General features: G+C 36.8%; 2 protein-coding genes across 3 annotated transcripts in view; one reads left to right on the top strand and one right to left on the bottom strand.

Annotated features, from left to right (window-relative positions):
- ABCD2 (ATP binding cassette subfamily D member 2) overlaps window positions 1-10143 on the bottom strand; it is a 64629-nt gene extending 54486 nt beyond the window's left edge. For both annotated transcript variants that reach the window (XM_033222430.1, XM_033222429.1), the window contains exons 1-2: window positions 8778-10143; window positions 7082-7262 (exon numbers count right to left, since the gene is read on the bottom strand). In XM_033222430.1, the coding sequence (XP_033078321.1) occupies window positions 7082-7262; window positions 8778-9716 (1120 nt within the window). In that variant the 5' untranslated portion in view covers window positions 9717-10143. The remainder of the gene's footprint in view (window positions 1-7081; window positions 7263-8777) is intronic.
- Window positions 10144-16744: 6601 nt separating this feature from the next.
- CUNH12orf40 (chromosome unknown C12orf40 homolog) overlaps window positions 16745-19301 on the top strand; it is a 109086-nt gene continuing 106529 nt past the window's right edge. Inside the window, exon 1 of the mRNA XM_033222428.1 lies at window positions 16745-16931. Coding sequence (XP_033078319.1) covers window positions 16909-16931 — 23 coding nt within the window. The 5' untranslated portion in view covers window positions 16745-16908. The remainder of the gene's footprint in view (window positions 16932-19301) is intronic.

Below are 19301 nucleotides of genomic sequence, written 5' to 3'. Positions count from 1 at the left end.
TCATGGAGATGTTTTACCGTAGTCCAATGTGTCCTCTCCTAGCCCTACTGATAATGACTGCTCTAGAGAACTACTGTTAGTCCCCTTGAAGTTAATTAGTTAGTTTGCCTAAAGAAGGAAAACAAAAAGGCTCATGAGCATTGGTATAAAGGAGAAGCGAAAGATGTGATTACATAAATAGACTGGGAACAGACTATAGATATTCTTAAAGACATGTAAATGTGTGATAAAATTTAGATAGCCACAAAAAGAGTACCGAAATAGTAAATTGCTAAATCAGTTAAAATGCTAAGAATAGTTTCGGCTCATAGAAAATCCAGCTGACAATCTAAAATAATTATGGAATTTTATGAATTTGGGTTAAAAGGGATTTCAATAGTAGTTTTCATCGACAGCCTCTGTTAAGAGGAAAAGACATTTGCACAGATGGACTGGCGTTTCATATGGCATGATAATTTCTGTCTTGCTTTGGCAGATTAATGCCTATTGGGTCTTCTTCATGTTTTTAGCAATAAAATAACAAAAACTTCCTCCAGATTTTATGTGGTTTTTTATTCTACTAGTTCTTCTTTGGCAGGTACTGTGAGAGCATTGCCAGTAGTATTTTGTCATGTACCCAACAACCAACTGCCTGACCTCTAAGACAGGGCCAGATTCCTTAGTGTCAGAGATATAAATCCATGACCTAAAATACTAAGCAGTTTTTATTCTAGGTCAATACATTCTTTTTGTCTTCACTAAATATTTTTTAGCTATTTTGTCAAAAGTTCCTCGTTTAAGGATTTCATATTTAACACGATACCTGTTCATTTTACTGCTACTTTTGAGCTCTGATAGTAACAAGTGCATATTGAAAATTGGTCACATGTCTTGTTATTTCACAGAAAAGATGGGAAAGAATTTTAAACTTAAGGTATGCCTTATAGATTTATCATAAACCTTGGAACTGTACATCACAAAGAGTGAAGCCTAATGTAAATTATGAACTTTGGTTAATAAGAAATAAATATTGGTTCATCAGTTGTAATGAAAGTTCCACACTAATACAAGATATAAGGCATAGGGGAAACTATGGGGATCTCGAGAGGGTATTTAGGACCACTGTACCTTCTGATCAATTTTTGTGAACCTAAAACCTATCTAAAGAAATAAGATATATTATTTTTAAAAAATAAAAAGTAAGTTTATTCTTCTACTTTTTTCAAACTTATCATCTGAGTTTATTTCTCTTCATTATCTTTCTCTTTGTCATCTTGACAAATCTTGACAAAATTTACAACCTGTGCCTATCCTCCAACATACATAAACATCCATTCTAAATGATTGAAGATCTGAATATGAAATGAAAAACCAAGGAAATTTCTAGAAGATACAATAAGGAATGTCTTTATTATGTTGAGTTAGGCAAATATTTCTTAAATAGGACATAAAGCCACTAATCATAAAGAAAATTATTGATGAATTAAGCTATATTAAAAGTATGAATTTCTATTAGACACCATTAAGAGAGTAAAAAGGCAAGATGTAGAGTGGGAAAATATATTTGAGATTAAATGTGTGTGTGTGTGTGTGTGTGTGGTGTGTGCATGTATATTATATATCCAACAAATGGCTCATTACATAATACATAAAAACTTTTATAAATCAATAAGAAAAAACTAATAAACCAATGTAAAAATGAGCAAAAGACTTACAGGCATGTCATACCAAAGGCTATTCAAATGTCCAATGAATAAATAAAAGTGCTCAACCTCATTAGTCATTAGAGAAATGCAAACTAAGACCACAGTGAAGTACCACTATACACTCATGAGAATGTCTAAAACAAAAAAGCCAGACAAAGATGATGTGGAGGAACTAGAACCCTTACACATTGCTGTTGGGAATGTAAATTGAAAGAACTATTTTTGGAAAACTGTTTTACAAAATCTGCTAAAGCTGAACCTATGCATAGGCTGTAATCTAGCAGTTCTACTTCTAGTTAAGTACCCACAGATATGTATATATACACCAAAAGATATGGACAAAAATGCTCTTAGCAGCACTATTACTAATATGCACCAAACTGGATACAATCTAATGTCTACTAACAACAGAATGGTTAAATAAAATGGTATAGTCATACAATGGGATGCTATATAGCAATGAGAATAAATATACTATGGTTATACTCAGTAACACTGATGAAGCTCATAAGCATAATACTGGGTGAAAGAAGCTAGTCATAAAAGAGTATGTATTACATAATACTATTTATGTAATTTTCAAACTAGCAAATACTACTTGATAGTGAGAAGGTCAGTATACTTTGTGACAACTCATTAACTGGTACACTAATGATTATGCCCATATTGGCATATATGCTGTACTTTAAACAATTATAGTCACTTATAGGCATACCTAATTAGAGTTTTAAAGCACGCCTTTGATATGTATTGATAATACTGCTATGTTCATTGGTCAAAAAGAGTACAATTATATCCAAATTGGCCCACAATATAAAATAATATTTCAATGATTTGGCATTGGAATATGAGACAATAATGCAGCAGAAGCTGAAGCTATGGATATAATCTTATTGGTGGTACATTTTAGGAATAAAAGCATTCACCAATGCTACTGGAGTGCATGCAGTGTCTTTCAGTTACTCCTGATATTCTACTACACACTCAGAGATCACAAACATGTGGACATTACTGGCAGTGCTAGTAGCTTAGACGTTCTTTTTTCCTGCTTGTTAGGTGTCTGTGATAAGATATTGACAGAGGAACCTCATAGCTTTCACTGGCCTCCTTGCCCAGAACAGCTTTTGATATCAAGAGAAGAAAGGCAGCCTACTAATGTTAAAGAATTGAGGTTGTAGACCTCAGGTAACTATTTTCTTCACATAATTTCAGTCATTCTCTTAATACTAAGTAAATAAAGGAGTGGTAGTCTTTAAAAATAATATAATAGAAATCCTACATAACTAACTACTTCAATGCCTCTTTGCCAACCATTTGGTCCCATGATTAATCTGCCTCAAGCTTACCCACGTTCCATACAGAGTAAGTTCCAATGTAGTTAATATGGTGGCAGTATGATGCAGTAGAAAAAAGCAGTGCATCTGGAGTTATAGAACGCCCTCCATCCTTAGGGCTTCCGCTAACTACCTGTGTGACTTTAGGCAAAGCTGGGGCTCTAGACCAGATGGCCTTTAAGCTCCTCTTTTGATGTGAAAATGCCATGTTCTGCCATGTTCTATATGTAATTTTTTTTTTTTTTTTTTTTTTTTTTTTTTTTTTTGAGACGGAGTCTTGCTCTGCCGCCCGGGCTGGAGTGCAGTGGCCGGGTCTCAGCTCACTGCAAGCTCCGCCTCCCGGGTTTAGGCCATTCTCCTGCCTCAGCCTCCCGAGTAGGTGGGACTACAGGCGCCCGCCATCGCGCCCAGCTAGTTTTTTGTATTTTTCAGTAGAGACGGGGTTTCACCGTGTTAGCCAGGATGGTCTCGATCTCCTGACCTCGTGATCCGCCCGTCTCGGCCTCCCAAAGTGCTGGGATTATAGGCTTGAGCCACCGTGCCCGGCCTATATGTAATTTTATTATGAGAATTCGAATACAAATATAATCTTGTCCTTACCATAAGATTTCACGTAAAGTTTTAGGTGGATAGTACAGCAAATCTGCTATAGAATTATTTTTCCTTTCCCTTCCAACAAAAATTATGCAGGTTCTTCCTATCTCCATTTTCACTTCTGAATTCCTAATCACTTTCAAACTTGCTCCTTTAAACTACAGCAATGATCATATTAGCAAACATCTATTGAATATATGTGAGCCAGGCCTTGTTCTAAGTTTTACATATCTGATCTTATTTAATGCTTGTAACAACCCTGCTATCATTTCTCTTATTTCGGAAATGTGGAAATTGAAGGACAAAAGATTACATGATTTGCCCAGGGTCACAGTCTAGAAAGCAAAAAAGCCAGCGTAAGATCCAGGAAATCTGACTCAGGAGCCACAGGGTAAGAATATGATAAATATTAACAGTTGCTTCTGCCTAGGTTCTTATTTAGCCAAGGACTGTTTCAAAGCACATTAAGTATGTTACATGTAATTTCATAAAAATTTTTAAAGATGTGTATAATTATCTCTATACTTAAGATAGAAAACTGATGTACATAAAGTGTATGTAACTTTCCCAGAAATGATAACTATTAAATAGCAGAGCCAACATTTGAAGAGCAACCTTCTTTTTTCTTTATTCTATTCTCTTTTTTCCCTCTCTACTTCACATTTTCCCCTTGCCATTTCTTCCTGACTTACCTATTTTTCCACCTTTTTTTTTTTTTAACCTAAAATATATAGCATCATGCACTTTACCTCTAACGTAAGGGACAACTAAATTACTGAAGATTAGATTAGAATACATAGCATGTAATTTCAAGAACTAAAACCTTAAAGATATACTATTATCTTTAAAAAATTCTTTTGGCTGAGTAAAGTCACTTGGTATTGTCATGTATTAAGTCTTTGTATGATGAATATATTTAGTAAATACATACATATATCTGCAAACATTACAAGCACAGATAGTAATCCTTAATATTACAGATTTTGAAGAACATTCTCAGTGTTCTGTCATATGAATTCATTTTTCTGTCTATGAAATTCTTACATTACTTTTCTCTATATAAAAATTTTCTTTTGAAAGAAGCTTTAAAAAAATACTTTGTTTCACTTGCCTCAATAAGGTTATTATATTTCAATCTAAAATTTTAATTTTTTTTAATTTAACATGGTATTTTCAGGATTTGTAGGATTTATTTTTAAGTATATTATTATTATTATTATTTTTTTTTTTTTTTTTTTTTTTTTTTTTGAGGACGGAGTCTCACTCTGTCGCCGGGGCTGGAGTACAGTGGCCGGATCTCAGCTCACTGCAAGCTCCGCCTCCCGGGTTCACGCCATTCTCCTGCCTCAGCCTCCCGAGTAGCTGAGACTACAGGCGCCCGCCACCTCGCCCGGCTAGTTTTCTGTATTTTTTAGTGGAGATGGGGTTTCACCGTGTTAGCCAGGATGGTCTCGATCTCCTAACCTCGTGATCCGCCCGTCTCGGCCTCCCAAAGTGCTGGGATTACAGGCTTGAGCCACCGCGCCCAGCCTTAAATATATTATTACATCTTGTTAAATAAGCTTGTTAGATTCTTTTGTATACATTGTTTGCTTTTTACTGGTCTCTGTGGGGTTAATTTGTCACCACTTAATAGCTGCATTTTTGTTGTTCTATGATGAATACTCTTGGGTTTTCTAACAACACCAGTGTGTCCAAGCACTGACTAACAAAACTACATCATAATCTTGTCTATAGAGTTTTCTCTAATATACATTATATATTAAATTTTTTAAATGAGTATTGTTATTTTAAGAAATGACTTTTTAAGTGAATATCTGATAGTTTTGGCTTTTTTTGGTAAAACTAATGTTAAAACCATAGATTTTAAAGTGTCTTTCTCTCTAATACTCTTTTGAAAAAGTAATTTTATTTCATTATGAAAGGATTATGTCTAAAATACTATTACTAACAATATCTTTTTCAATATAAACTTTTTAAAATTAAATTATTTTTAGTAAATTTTGAAACATAAAACCATATAAAATTCAATTTTCTCAGTAGTCTACATATACTGTCTATTACACAGTTCAGTTGTGAAGTATAATTGATATATGTATAGCACTTGCCACAGAGAAAGGCTGACAAATACTAACTTACTAAAATGAACATATTTATGTTAAGGATAACTCAACTTTAACGAGTGTTTTTGTAAGCATTAGTTAAAACATTGAAGCACTTTTTCAAAACATTTAGGCGTATCGCAATTATTGTTTTTATTTCAAACAAATAGCTATTAATCCTTAATTCTACACAAAATAGCTATAAAACAGTATAGATTCTGTAACAATATTCTTAGTTTTCTAGGTAATAATTGTCACCTTTTATTTTCTAGGTAATAATTGTCACCATATATCAAGTATAACATGTTCTGTACTTCATAAACATTATTCAGTTAAATCCTCACAACAATTCTCTGAAGTAGCCTTTCTGGTTCTCATTTTACAAATGGGGAACTAAGGTATAGAGAGTTTAATCAACTCTAATTAAACAGACTAAGAGGATACAAGTAGGAAGAGGGGGAACCAAAAGTTGAACAAAATTCTCTTTCACTACAAAGCCTATGCTTTTGTCTAGCTTCTTAAACACCATGGCCAATTTTAGCCCTGTGATTTTTAAGGAGGGATGTCTTATTTTAGGAAAAGAGTAGAAAATACTTCTTCAGTTAATTCTTCTCTGTTCCAACAGATTAAGATCCAAACTCCCATTCAAGGATGATACAACATTTTAACATTGTTTTTTCTTCCTTGCCCTTATCTTTCTTTGTTATTCCAAAGAATGAAAACTGTTATTAAAAATCTGTTGAGACAGTAATAGGATAGAATTAGCCAGCTGCAGCTTGACAACCACCATTCCTACAAAACCACCAAATCATGCTGCACAAGAGGTTATCTATGTTATTCACAAGTAGAGGAGCCCTTGTTCCATGGCATTTAAGCATTCCCTGAAGCAATATTCCTGCTTGTCCATTGTAGTCAACTGACTTTTCAAATCACAAAACAGGGCAAATTCAGTTATAGAATATTTATAGACAAATGTGTGGGATGTGTAGAACTAACGTTTATAACAAATGAGGAAAGCTTGTGTTATACTCTTTCTGAGGGTAATGACTTGTTCTGAGATTAAGTGTGAACTAGAGAATCATCCTATATTAGGCAATATAATTAAAATTGCTCAAGGTCAACTCCCAGAAACACTGCATCAGAGATCTCTGAAATAGCTCAGAACTGGAAACGTCTTTGAGCCACTGTCTCCTTTTTCATACTGTTGTTCTTATTATTGTATGCTGTAAAGTCTGCCATTGTTTCGGACCATTATTAACTAGAATAATGACTATGTACACAGTTTAGCTCACATAAAACTAGCAATGGCACCTTCAAAAGAAATAATGTTAAACATATATTTGAGATTAAGCATAAATGTCATTACCACCATCTGCAAAGCCAGTCGCAGTGATAATAGGTATAGCCACCATAATTAGTCCACTGCTGCTCCAAACATACTTCATCAGGAATTGTTCTATCATGATGTACCACAAACGTTTGGATAAAATGAGGTTCATCTGATCCGCTAAAGCTTTGTAACTTTTCTGAAGTTGTTTCATTTCTACCTATAAAGAGGAAAAAGAGTTGAGGACTTTCCTTAAAGACATATACATATTCTTCTTTTTTTTTTTTTTTTTTAGTATGGCATTATCCATGTGTCTTAACAACCAATAAATGCAGATTAATACCAGTATTAGTTATTATTTAGTTTTGGTCACATGTGTATTTTTTTAAAAGTTTATGCTACTCAGTGGACATAATGTTGGGTATAACATACATATAAGTAATTTATACTTATGATATTTAAATTTTATGTATGAGATGTTAAAATTAAATTATATTATATAAGATATGAATAAACGATTGTTAGAGCTTTGTCTTTGTTGATCACACCAAAAATACCTGAAAATGGACACATGACATATGTATGTATAGACTCTACTTTTGAACTGACTCACTTTGTTGGATTTTGTCTTTTATGCAAGAAGTCTAAGCACACTATAATTTATATCACTGAATTCAATAGTTCAAGAAGAATCACAAATCAATATGACATAATACATTAGATGAGGTAATTTTCAAGTGGGAGCAGGAGTCCTAAATTTACTTTAAATATTCTTTTTCAGGTTGCTACTGCTATTAAAAAAGACACTGATAATTACTGATGCTTTAAAAATTAAGTAATTCTGCTTGGTGATTGACATGCCATCTTCAACAGTAGAATACTTTATTTTATTCACCAAGTCATTTAAATTAAGATTGCATTGCCTTTAAAATTTCTGTCTTATTTCATATTCTGAAGTTACCTTCATGCACTATGAGTATGTATAATTGGGGTAATTGTTTTAGGGATCTGCTTAATGTTGAAAATCTGTAATAATTGAAAACATTCTGAAACTCATTTTGTACTCCTCATTTCTTCTCTAATCTCAACTTTTTTTTCAAAGCTGGACAAAATTTCATTTCACTTCCTCTTTTCATTTTGTCAAAATATAGTGCTGAACATGAACTAAGAGTAGTAGAAATGCCATTTTGTGAGACACTCTCCTATGCTTCTTGGGAATGGGGATGCTCCATATTGATCAGACATGCAAAATTGTTAAAAATGTCTTCTATAAGAAATCCTTGTCCCCTCCCCCCCTTTGACAACAAAGGAACAACAAAGAATATCATTCTAAATTTTCCATTTCAATGGAAACATGTTTAGTCTTAGTTTCCAAGTATATATTTTCTTCTGGTAGGTGTTTTAGGGCCACCTACCAAGTTAGGATTTAAGTTTTAAGAAAATGCATTAGAAATAATTCTGACCATATTTGAGTAACTGAGGCTAAGTAGCCTTTTTCAGAGTGTTGCAAATTTTATTCTCATGAAACTTTAGAAAAGTTTGCACCCTATAATTCTTTAACTGGTTACGGTTAAAAGGGGTAATGAAGCATGTATTTTAATTCAGGTTTAGATGTCAGAGGAATCTAAGACACTAAAGAAGTGGGTCCATCGACAGGACAACAGATGGTATCTGGCACTGCAGTGGCAGCTTGAACAGTCTCACATTTCACCCATCACCTTAATTTCTATCTTACCTTATGTCCTCTGTAAAAGGCAATTTCTTCTACATTGGCTATAATTCTGGAGTGCACATACCGCAAATAGCCTTTTCTATGAGCTTCCTCTGCCACCAGTTTGCCAAATTTGGGAGAACAGGCTTTCAACACTTTAGCAGTGGCATATACCACAAGTCCTGCTAATAGGGTGGGCCCAATTGGGCTTGCTCCTCTGGATGTAGCAGTTTGAATGAGTGTATAGGAGGTCAGGATTACATCTAAAATAGGTTTGGTCAGATTAGAATACAAGTGAGCCACAGATTGGGAGAACATCATAATATCCTCTGTAAGAGATTGGTCAGGGTTTGCCAGCCTCCCATCCATATTGATCACTTTATAGTAAGTCTGATTTGTAAAATAGGTTTCATAGGCATGGTCTACTAGGCGAGTTCTGAAGGCCAAAGCCAATTTGCATTCCAGGTACCTTATTGCACTGTTGACGAAGGTAGCAGGGATGGCAATCATAAGCCACTTGATTAATTTGATGATGAAAGTCCGAGGCTTCTTTTCCACAATGCTTTTCACGATTTTTCCATCCAGACCAGCCACATAGATAGACAGAAAGGTTCTTGAGATTAGAGCCACTGAGTGCAGGCAGAGCCACCCTGTTTCAGTGGTCACAAGTTTTGGAAACAAAATTTTCCGAAGTTCTAGTAGCTGTTTGAAGAAATCTGCGTTCACTCCAGGCGAAGGTATTTTACAAACGGTCTCGGTGCAATGCAGTATTTCTGTGTTCTCTGCAGCAGGGTAAGCTGCTTCTTTTTTCTTCCCGTGGCCAGATTGCTTTAAACGCTTGCCAATGATGGGATAGAGGGTTTTCAGAGCATATGCCGCAGCTACCAGGCAGGCAGCCCTCTTAGCTGCACTCGATCTGGTCCATTTCACTCGATCAGCTGCTGCATTTAGCATATGTGTCATTTTCCCAGTTACCCAAACCGGCTTCCAAAAGAATTCGTTTTAAAAGATCATGCTTCACAGAAATCCCCAGCAAATGTTTCAGAAAGTCCTACAGCGTCCCATAGTCTGCAGCGTTTCTCTTCCACTGTTTTGTTTTTAATTTTGTTCTGCTGTGCCAGATGCAGCAGAGCTCAGACTGCGCTGCATCTACCGGGAATGATTCTCTCAGAAGCTCCAGCTGCACCAAGCTCCTCCCTCCCAGGCCCCTCATTGGCTGTGAGGGCGGTGGGACCTTGGAATCTTAGCAGCTTCCCTTTGAACCTTAAAAATGAGGAGACAGCAAAACGAATTACATCCTTCCTTAAACAGGAGTTCAGAGAGTTAAATGTCTATTTTTGGAGAGGTCGAATCAGGCCATCTGCTGGCGAACAAAACCGCTCTAGCTACTGAGCATGCTCAGTGTCACCTAGAAACCCGCAGAAGTTTCAGAATATACATCACTTCGGTAAGATTTCAGTACCTACGGCAAACAGAAGAGCAAGCAGAAAGGGAGATTTCCAAGCGAACAAAACCGGCTCTAGCTACTGAACATGTTCAGTGTCACTTAGAAACCCGCAGAAGTTTCAGAATATACATCGCTTCGGTAAGATTTCAGTAGCTACTGCAAACAGAAGAGCAAGCAGAAAGGGAGATTTCCAAGAGTTTTAGTGAGACGAGGAGGGAGAAGGAACCACGGAAATGAGGGAGGAGGGACAAGATGATCAACATAAAATGAATATGGAAAAAGTATGGAAAGAATCTGAAAGGGATCAGAAAAGAAAGTGATAAGTGGGAGGGACACTGGAGAATGCCAAATACCAAATACAAACACTTGGATCTGTTTTTCCGTCCCCCCACCCCCGGCTTTTTTGGGGGTCTGATTTCACATAAGGTCTCAGAACCTAATAGACAAGTTGTAATTGAGGGTATCCCTTGTAAATAAATAGGATAAAAGTCTTCCGTGTTACAGAAAATAATTATTTGCTATGCCTCTAGCCATTCTCCCTTTTTTCCCTCCATCTTACTTGTCCTTATGATAAAAATCTTCCAGTCCCATAACTGGAGATCTGATGTACTCATATTTATTTACAAGGAGGCGACTATTAAGTAAATGAGAGCAATGTTTCATTTTTACTACTCCCATGTGTTAGGCAGTTTTTACTTCGAGGTGGGTAGCACTTATAGTCAAAGTTTAACCATTTGGGAATTCAGCTGGTGTTGGATGATGGAAATAACTTCTCTAGGACCTTACTTCATTTTTCAGGAATTCCTTGCCTTTTGCAAGTGTCTTTTTTGTTTGTTTTGTTTAGCTGTAGAGATAATCTACTGGCTACTTCCTATTTCCATTTGGTTATTTGATAAAAACTAAGAGTCTTAAATTTCTTCACATCCATAATGGAGGATTTAAACTGTTCAACAGTCAAGGACAATTCTGCATATTTTAAAAAATGTAAAAAGCTTTTTTTGTTTGTTTGTTTGTTTGTTTGAGACAGTCTCTCTTTGTCACCCAGGCTGGAGTGCAGTGGGACGATCTCGGCTCACTGCAGCCTCCACCTCCCAGATTGGTGCCTCAGCAGCCCAATTTAGCTGGGATTACAAGTGTGCGCCACCATATCTGGCTAATTTCTGTAGTTTTAGTAGAGATAGGTCTTGCCATGTTTGCCAGGCTGGTCTCAACCTCCTGGCCTCAAGTGATCCACCTGCCTTAACCTCCCAAAGTGCTTGGATTATAGACGTGGGCCACCACGCTCAGCCAAGAGCATTTTTTAAGTCAAGGCTGAGTATATTTTTGGATATGCAAAAACCATTTTTTTGCTCTCCACTCTTCCCGCCCCCCATCTCATTAAAACTCTCAGAAAACTCCCTTTCTGCTTGCTCCTTTGCTTGTGGTATCTACTGAAATCTTACAGAAGTGATGTATATTCTGAAACTTCTGGTGCTCTCTAAGTGACACTGAGCATGCTCAGTAGCTATAGCCAGTTTTGTTTGCCAGCAGCTGGCCCCTAACATACATACACATTTCCAGTCAATTAGAACCTTAGGAAAATATGCATTAAGCTAGAACAGAAGTTGGCAAATTACAACTGGTGGGCCAAATCTAGCCTGCCACTTAATTTTGTATGACCCTTAAGCTAGGAATGATTTTTACATTTTTAAAGTGGTTGAAAATACATCAAAAGAGGAATATTTTGTCCTGTGAAATTTATATAAAATTCTCATTTTTGTGTTTATAAATAAAGTTTTATTGGAAAACAGTCACACCCATTCATTTATTCTCTGTCTATGGCTTTTTTCAAGCCACAGTGGTGGGTGCAACAAAGACTAAAATAGATACTATTTGGCCCTTTAGAGAAGTTTGCAAACCTCTGTGCTAGAATATAAAACCCATCTCAGCATTAAATGATCTTCATTACTGAGTTTATCACAAATAAAGAACTGTCCTCACTTTTATAAGTAATCATATTTTTAAATTTTTAAAACTTCTTTCTTATGTAGTTATATTAATTCTGACAGTCATCATATATCTCTTCATTTGTTTGCAGTCAATTCAGCAGATTGACTGACACATGAGTGTCAAACTCACGCAAGTTTTTTTGATAACTAGCCATATTAGTAGCACACTCCATCATCCCATTAAGACTTTTTAAGACTGTCTGTACGGATCATAGTGGTCATGGAAGTTATTGTCAAAATCTTTTCTTCCTAAGCTCTTGCTTTTGTTGTATACAAGGTAAGGTTGCCTTTCATTTTTGTCACATCTCCTAACAGCTAAACACAAAAGGGTTAGCAGCGACAGGACAGGTTAAAGGCCAGGGTAAACCTAACGGGGGGTGATGGCAGGATGTTGTTAGTCAGAACATGGTACACAGAAGGATGCATGGGTCAGACAGTAGCTGAAAGTCGAGGCAAGTGGTTTGTAATTCATACAACCAGAGGCAGCTATATTGGGGAGGAGCACGGCAGTGAGAAATTTAGAAGCAAAGGACACTAGAGATTCAAACAGGACTTAGGTGGAGGTAGGTCAGTTTACCAACTGATAATGAGGTTGTAGTGCAGAAACAAGCTTTTAGCATCTGGAATGAGAGACTTGTGAGAATGAAGAATTGTTTATCAGGAAAATGATCAAGACAGAAATTTTGTTACCTGAATCATGGTACAAGGAAGGTTGAAAGTGAGTTACTTGAACTGTGGAAAACATCAATGTGAGATTTGATTTGATGTTGAGCCACTTAGGTGAAGACCTAACTCTAACCACCTAAATTTCACTCCCACCATTCACCTCACCCTGCTCTCAAGGGTAAGAGTTGGTCCTAGTGTCTGAGACTAGGCACAAGCCTTCAGATAAGGAAGAGGAAGAATTCAAGAAGACAGGAAGCCATATAGACAATTGAGTCAATAATATATGACATGTAAGTAAAAAACTAAGAATGTCAAGATATTTCTTTCAGTTTTTTCTTTTTCTTTTCTTTCTTTCTTTCTTTTTTTTGGGGGGGGATGGAGCCTCACTCTGTTGCCAGGCTGGAGTGCAATGGCACAATCTAGGCTCACTGCAACCTCTGCCTCCCAGGTTCAAGCGATTCTCCTGCCTCAGTCTCTCGAGTAGCTGGGATCACAGGTGCCCATCACCATGCCCAGCTAATTTTTGTATTTTTAGTAGAGATGAGGTTTTGTCATGTTGGCCAGGCTGGTCTCGAACTCCTGACTTCAGGTGATCCACCCGCCTCGGCCTCCCAAAGTGCTGGGATCATAGGCGTGAGCCACAGTGCCCAGCCTTCTTTCAGTTTCTTTTTTTTTTTTTTTTTTTTTTTGAGACGGAGTCTCGCTCTGTCGCCCAGGCTGGAGTGCAGTGGCCGGATCTCAGCTCACTGCCAGCTCCGCCTCCCGGGTTCACGCCATTCTCCTGCCTCAGCCTCCCGATTAGCTGGGATTACAGGCGCCCGCAACCTCGCCCGGCTAGTTTTTTGTATTTTTTTAGTAGAGACGGGGTTTCACCGTGTTCGCCAGGATGGTCTCGATCTCCTGACCTCGTGATCCGCCCGTCTCGGCCTCCCAAAGTGCTGGGATTACAGGCTTGAGCCACCGTGCCCGGCCCTTTCAGTTTTTTTCTATTGGCAGTGTGCAATTAAAGCTAAGAGAATGTTAATTTAGTTTGAATTCCAAACTGGGAAAGAAAGAGGAGAAAAAAATCATTTGTTACTGTAGTAAAAAACATATGTAGGCCTACTTTCCACACAAACATCTCAACTTTATGTGTGTTTATATGGGAATATACTGAAATTTTTTTAAGAGGGGAGAAATCGTCTTAGAAAAGATCTTGAGAAACAATAAGAATAATTTTAAAGATCAATAATTCTCAAATCACTGTGCTCTCAAGTGTGATATTCTCACGTACACTACCGATATCCATGAAAGAGATGGATTAAATGGAGTTTATATATATAGAAAATACAAATTAGAGACTATATATGTTTTATGAACTGTAAAACATCAGCAATTATTTTTGTAATAAAAGAATTGTATATACATGTATATACATAAATGTATACATAACATATATATGTGTTGCATGTTCAGATTATGAATATCCAGAAAGTAAATAATTTTTAGAAATAGGTAAAGATAAATTGTTAAAGGTTTGAGAATTTTGAATGGATTTCCTTCTCAATAAATGCTTAATAGTATTTCATCTGTGCCATATTGCTTTCTTGAACTGTTTCCTGACCCAAGAGATTACCTAATTGCTCTACTGGCCCTAAAATAGCACAACGTTGGACTCTCTTATTATCTATCAGTCATGCTAGCCTTACTCATGGAGGCATAAACAGCACGGAAAACGAGATTTTAGGTCAACATTTCAGCTATTACACATAACTATCTAATACCTAGTTCACAAGGAAATGTCTTTTTCTGTGAAGGAAAACCCAGTAAATATCTTGTCTGAACATGCATCTCATAGGTTACTCTTTCCTTAGCCTAATTCACTGCCTCCTTGTGACTGGAAGGAAAGAAGTGACTCTAGTAAGGCAGAAGAAATGGCCCATCCAGCTCTCAGTTCTAATAAGAACTAGGTATTGGATAGTTATGTGTAATAGCTGAAATGTTGACCTAAAATCTCATTTTCCATGCTGTTTATGCCTCCATTTATAAGGCTAGCATGACTGATAGCTAATAAGAGAGTCCAAAGCTGTGCTATTTTAGGGCCAGTAGAGCAATTTTTTATGTATTTTTCTTCTTAATTTTAATGGGTACATAGTAGGTGTATATGTTTATGGGGTACATGAAATATTTTGATACAGGCATATAATACATAATAATCTTTCAGGGAAAATGAAGTGTCCATAACTTCAGGCATTTATTATTTCTTTGTGTTATAAACATTCCAATTATTCTCTTTTAGTTAGTTTAAAATGTATAATAAATGTTAACTGTAATCATTCTGTTGTGCTATCAAAACTATGTGTTATTCATTCTATCTAAATATATTTTTCAACCCATTAACCATTTCCACTCCCCTAGTCCTCCACTAACCTTCTCAGCCTCTGGTAACCATCACTCTACTCTCTATCTCCATTAGTTCAATTGTTTTAATTTTTGGCTCCCACAAATGGAGTGCCAGCTCTCAGTTCTTTACTCAACAACTTGGTCAGCCTCTCCTTATGTCCCTTTACTCACAATAAAGAAAAAAAGAGTCAGTTAATCCCTTAGCAAATTATTTCCCCTTTCAGTTAATTTAGTCAATATGTTTTAAAATGTTGAAAGTAGGAAAGGCTAATACACAGGGCCATTGCTCCTCCTTGCCTGTATGGTTTTGTTACTGAAAAAACAACTCCATGTCAAAGTCTAATGTTCTCTGAAATGCTGAATTCACTTGGTCTAATTCAATTTTATATATACCTTGTTGAATTTTGTCATAAAAATCAGGATTTATGTGATCAAACAAGATGTCTACCCAGGGACATAATCCTATTCTAAATACTATTTTCCAATGACTTAACAAAAAATTGATTATTATATATCAAATTGTGAAATCTTCCCCAGGTTATGTTCTGGAAAAACACACGGCAATTTAAGAAAAATACACTTTGTGCATTTATTTGGAAGAAGTGATGCCTAGTTTCTAACCAAAATATTATAGGACAGCTTGTAAGATAATTGTTTTATAAGGATATACAAACATAATACAGAAACAAATAGCATAATTCAATTTTTGTTTTGAGATTTTTTTCTTCAGTAAGGATTTTAACATCTTTGGACCTTTATATCTAATTAAGTTTTGATCAAGCTCCTTTTTTTTTTTTTTTTTTTAGCAGAGTCTGCTTTGTTGCCCAGGCTGGAGTATCTCCACTCACTGCAACCTCTGCCTCCTAGGTTGAAGCGATTCTCCTGCCTCAGACTCTGGAGTAGCTGGGACTACAGGCGTGTCCCACCACGTCCGGGTAATTTTTTGTATCTTTAATAGAAACAGGGTTTCACCGTGTTAGCTAGGATGGTCTTGATCTCCTGACCTCATGATCTGCCCACCTCGGCCTCCCAAAGCGCTGGGATTACAGGTGTGAGCCACCGCGTCTGGCCTGATCAAGCTCTCTTAGCAACTCAATGCACAGAATGGTAACTTACTACAGTGCTATGTTTCTTATAAACACCTGTTTACGGAGTATTAAAACTGCACGTGAAGAATATTTAAGGAATTTGAGTATGGGGTAATTAATGGGAACGGAAACATCATTTTTAGCGTTAGTGATCCTTAACTGTGTCCTTGCCTTCTTTTTCTTTCTCAAGTCTGATTTCTGATTCGAAAAAGACGTCAGAGACCTGTCAGAACTAGGTAAAATTATGAAGGAGATATTTTGAAACACGAATCCTGTGGCCCCTGTCAGATAGTTAGGCTTCCATTTATTTAGGCTTGCCCTGCCTCCGCGATGAAAACGTTGTCAGCCAGGCCGGCTGCTTTGCCACAGCCTCCTCTTGCGGCCCTATCAGGACCGGAAGCAACACGCAGAAGCCGCAGAGGCTGTTGGGAGGTTGGGCCTCAGGCCTTGGACCAGAAGGAGCTTCTTCACGCTCTGAGACTGTCAGGAGGCCCTGGGGGATCCCGTTGAAGCTGCGATTTGACGCAGAGCTGAGATGTCTGAGCTCTAGACACGGGGACCTCGGTGTCAAAAGATTTGGGAAGATGAATTGGGTCGGGGGATCCCGGTAAGTTGTGCAGCTGGAGTTTGAGACTGGGACATTCATTCCTAGGACACCTTTCTACTTCCCGGCGGAGAGGTCACAGCCTTAGCTGGAAAGAACTTGGTAGGAAAGGGTCTTTTTATTGTTATCCAAATCGCGATGGAGACTCTATAACCATGTCTCTGTTCCCAAAACAAAACGAACTCAGCTTCTTCCCACTGCCTTTACAAAGGCTTCACCTGTGGGGGCCCCGTGAGCAACCTTCCCTGCTGCCCCTTCTCCCCTTCTCCGTGTTCTATATGCGCTGTTACTCTAATGAGGCCTTTTAGCACCTAAGCCGTCCCCTACTGCCTTTTTTCCGTGTCTGCACCTCTTTTAGGTTCTTCTGAGTTGATACATAGTCTTTACATTTGGAATTTGGAAATTATTGTGACCAGTCCCAGCTGCACTTAAATCAATGGTGGGGCAGCAGTATCACCATAAATCCAAATTGTAGTTTGTATTTTAAAGGGAAGTAAAGTGAACAGTTTTTACTTGAGTAACTTGAGAAAATTTGCCATTTAGTTTGTATTTAGAATTGATCACATAAAGCGTGATAGATTGACAATTTAGTTTTATATAACCTATTCATTGTTATTGACCTTAAAGTCCAGCTGGGGGGAAATCATGTGGGCCTGTAATTTCATTTGATCAAAATTCTTGATGAGAAGAATTGTTTTGATTGAAACAAGAAGCCATTACATGTAATTTTTTTTTGTCACAAGTAGACCCAGGACAGTAATTATGTGGTTAGATTATAATGCGTTTAAGTTCTAAAGAATTTATTGGAGGAAAGACAGCTTTTGTATTCACTAAGTATGATAACTATGCCTGATAATTTTAGCATGCACTTTTGTCCTGTTGAATATGCTAGCATTGTATTTTAGCAATTTACCTGAATTACTTCTGGCTAGTGTTTTGGCACCAGACTTGTACTTTGGAGAAAAGTAAAAATGTATTTACAGGCTTCAACAGGATTGAGTTGATACATGAATATAATGTGATGTTTTTGAATTTAATATTCTTTAAAATATTAAATAGGATTATATGAAATAATTTTACAAATGCTTAGCACTATTAAAATGTAGATGTTGCTATTATTCTGTCATATATCACAAACTTTTATGGCTATTTTGGGAGTAATGTTTTAGTTGCTATTGGGAGGATGCAAAAACAATATACTGCAGGAAACATGTAATCTAGGATTATGTTTCTGAAAATGAGGTGTACTGCAGCAACTGGAGGTGCAGCATCTGGAGATACTAGGTACTGGGGGTTTAAGAAACATGATTACATCTCTCCGAAGCATCAGTTTTAATCAGAGATTAGGGAAAAAAATTATGTGTTTAAATTTATACAAACGTCAAAGTCAAAGTAAAATATAGAGACAAATATCTACATTTAATGTTTTATTTGGAAATGGCAGAATTGCAATTCAGGGCATACACAAAGTGTGTCTTTGGTATGTCTGAAGAACAAGGAAAAGGGTGGGGATTTTACAAAAAAAGGGAAATGTTACATATGGTTTTGAAAGAAAGTTCATTGACAGTAGTAAAGTTGTGAGGAGCTGGCAAGCTCTGATTGGTGGGTGATGGTGGTAGTTAAAAGTTAGTCATAGACTCCTGGAAGTTCATTTTAGTAGTTATTTGGTATAACTGGTCCTGGGCAGTTTCAGCAGCTTGGCTTGCAGAGAATCATGTTTTTGGAGCAATGCTCTGTGCCCTGAGTGCTTTTGCCTCCTGGCTTCTCAACTCTGATGTGGTTGGACAATACAAGAATGACTCAATTTGTGTGATCAACCTTCACACAAACATGGATGCATTGTAGAGTGAAATGAAAAACTCTTGTGAAGTGTTCAGATAAACTGCAATTTTAAATAAATTTTACATAGAGGATGGGCTTCTTACGGTAAAGCCCCAGATTGGTAATTAAAAAAAAAAAAATGAGTATCTCCATTTTCTGCTGTCAGGCAAGGGTAGATAAGATTAGTTGATCTTGGCATTCATAGTGTCCTAAAGGGCCTCAATCTGAAATAGTGCTTTTAGCAACCAGTGGCAGGTGATTGGAGCTAATAGAATAGAAATTTTAATCTTTATCCCAAACCATCCTGGAGTACTTTTTACCCTCCTCCATTGTTAGGGATGTTTTGGTTAAACATTTTAAGAACTATTAGGAACTTAAAATACAGACAAGTGAAGTGATTGGAGAACAATTCTAAAGTTCCTTCAGAACAATTCCAGAGTATTCAACAGTAAGTAATTCAGCAAATATATTTTTTACATGACTGCCTTTTTAGGGAATTGGTAAGATGTACAGGGGGATTCAGAAAAGAAAAATATATCTGGTCCACAAAAA

This window comes from Trachypithecus francoisi, unplaced genomic scaffold (genome assembly GCF_009764315.1).
Source record: "Trachypithecus francoisi isolate TF-2019V2 unplaced genomic scaffold, Tfra_2.0 Lachesis_group11, whole genome shotgun sequence".
NCBI lineage: Eukaryota > Metazoa > Chordata > Mammalia > Primates > Cercopithecidae > Trachypithecus > Trachypithecus francoisi.
This window is presented reverse-complemented; position numbering and strand designations above follow the sequence as displayed.